We start from the raw sequence: 2,363 nt of genomic DNA, 5'->3' as shown, positions 1-2,363 counted from the left end.
TTGCACAGGAAAACATGGGGGGCGTGTTTTAGTTTTTTCTTGGGGTTTCTTTGATTTTTCATTGGCTTTACATTCGTTTCTTTGTTTGAGGATTGGGTTTACCTGAAAATAAATTTTAACATGATAAGTAGCTATTTGTACTATTTTATTTGATAGAAGTTGCAGTTTTTTTGAGATTATTTGATGCTAAAAAGTTGTATATTTTTATATACATCAATGTTCAAAATAATGGACAGGACACGAGTGGTGAAATGGGACGATAAAAAGATATGATGAAGCATATCCTGGAGAGAGATCAAGCTACAAAGAAGAAGTTCGCCAAGCATGACCTACTCTTTAAGAATTAACAATCATCATTACTTGACCTTCAGAAGTCCGTTGGTGATATCACTCAACGTCTCAACGAAAGGCCTCAGGGACAGTTTTCAGGTACTACACAGCCGAATCCGGCTGGTCAATTGAAAGCAATTAATACTCGTAGTGGAGTTGAAGTTAAAAACGAGGAAGTGGTTGATGAAGAGATCGAGATAAAGGTTCCGGGTAAGACACAAGGTAACACGCCAATTATTGAGCCACAATTTGAGAAGAAGCCAGTTTAAGTCCGACAGTCACACATCATTGATCTTGCTCAAGTCCCGTATCCATCTTGCCTTAAGCGTCAAAAGTATACGATATTTTCTCAATATGTTCCATCCGTTGAAGATCAATATTTCGTTCATTGAAGCTCTCCAACATATGCCGAAGTATGCAAAATTTTTGAAAGACTTGATAAAGAGAAAAGGTCGTGTGGGAGAGGTTTCATCTATTCCCTTTAACGAGGATTGATGGTAGGTTTGAATCGGGCGCCGGAAAAATTGTAGGATCTGGATGTGTTAAAGATTCCATGCTTGTTTGGTACTGATTAGATGAGTCAAGTGTTGGCGGATTTGGGTGATAGTATTAATCTCATGCCATATTCTTTGTATGAAAAGTTAGAGTTAGGCGAGCTTACATCGACTCGCATGTCCTTGTCGTTGGCGAATCGCTCGGTTAAGTACCAGCGAGGTATCATTGAAAATTTGCTAGTGAAAGTTGATAAATTCTTGTTCTCGATGTAGTTTGTGGTACTTGATATGGAGGCGGACGAGAGGGTTCCCATTATTCATGGTCTCTATTTTTGCGAACGGCTAAGGCCCTTATTGATGTATATGACGAGATCGAGGATCACACTGCGGGTTGGTAATGAGAATGTTACTTATGATGTTTCTAGGTCAATGAAGCACCCGAGTGATCATGATGATTTTAGTGACCCATGCCATTCTGTCTATCTTCTTAGCTCTTTTATTTCAGGTTTTGATACATGTCTTGATTATATTTGTGGAGCCGATCTTGTTGGAGTTGGTATTGCTGAAGAATTAATGGGTTGAGGTGGTGGATGACGTTTCATGCTTGGCGAGGATTATGGAGGTTAGTGAGATTATTTGTGAAGATGCAGAGAAACCCGCTCCATTGGAATTAGAAGTTTTTCCGTCACATTTTGAGTATGCTTACCTTGAAGAGGGTTCGACTCTTCCCGTTATTGTGTCTTTCAAGTTGACGGAGGAAGAAAAGATGAAGTTGATAGAGGTGTTGAAGGTGCATAAATGGGCGATTTCATGGAGACTTTCGGATATTCAAGGTATTAGTCCCGCTCATTGTACTCACCAAATTGTGATGGAAGATGAGTATAAACCGGTGGTGCAACCACAAAGGTGTCTTAACCCAAACATGCAAGAAGTTGTCAAGAAAGAGGTTCTAAAGTTGATGGAGGCCGGAATGATCTACCCGATTTCAGATTCCCCATTGGTAAGTCCGACCCAAGTTGTTCCGAATGAGATTATCCCTTCACGTATAGTTACCGGTTGGCGTGTGTGTATTGACTATCGAAGGTTGAATGATGCCACCCGGAAGGACCATTTTCCATTGTCGTTTGTTGATAAAATGTTGAAGCATCTTGCAGGTAACCAATTTTATTATTTTCTTGATGGCTTTTCAGGTTATTTTCAGATGCCAATTGCACCGGAAGACCAAGAGAAGACGACTTTTACATGTCCGTATGACACGTTTTCCTAACGTCGCATGTTGTTTGGGTTGTGTAACGCTCCATCCACTTTTCATCGTTGTATGGTGGCCATCTTTCAGGATTTCATGGAGACGTCCATGGAGGTGTTTATGGATGATTTTTTGGTTTACGGTTATTATTTCGATTAGTGTTTGGAGAATCTTGAAAATGTGTTGAAGAGGTGTATTGAAGCGAAATTCATGTTGAATTGGGAGAAGTGTCACTTTATGGTGATAGAAGAGATCGTTTTGGGTCATAAGATATCAAGAGATGGTATAGAGCT

At 39.9% G+C, this 2,363-nt stretch overlaps 1 protein-coding gene across 1 annotated transcript; it reads left to right on the top strand.

Annotated features, from left to right (window-relative positions):
* Window positions 1-905: 905 nt before the first annotated feature.
* On the top strand, window positions 906-1,406 carry LOC143577863 (uncharacterized). The gene is made up of 2 exons (XM_077061587.1): window positions 906-1,028; window positions 1,098-1,406. The coding sequence occupies exons 1-2, from the start codon at window positions 906-908 to the stop codon at window positions 1,404-1,406; spliced, it is 432 nt and encodes a 143-aa protein (XP_076917702.1).
* Window positions 1,407-2,363: the final 957 nt, after the last annotated feature.

This window comes from Bidens hawaiensis, unplaced genomic scaffold (genome assembly GCF_021521415.1).
Source record: "Bidens hawaiensis isolate Kalapana, Puna unplaced genomic scaffold, B.hawaiensis_p1.1 tig00028843_1, whole genome shotgun sequence".
Classification (NCBI taxonomy): Eukaryota; Viridiplantae; Streptophyta; class Magnoliopsida; order Asterales; family Asteraceae; genus Bidens; species Bidens hawaiensis.
The sequence above is the reverse complement of the archived record's forward strand: the minus strand, read 5'-3'. Positions and strand labels throughout refer to the sequence as shown.

Bases quoted from the DNA above. Each gene is read 5' to 3' on its own strand.
- LOC143577863 (XM_077061587.1), top strand. From the start codon at position 906: ATGAGTCAAGTGTTGGCGGATTTGGGTGATAGTATTAATCTCATGCCA. The intron at 1,029-1,097 runs GTTAAGTACCAG...TTCTCGATGTAG, and splicing joins TGTCGTTGGCGAATCGCTCG to TTTGTGGTACTTGATATGGA.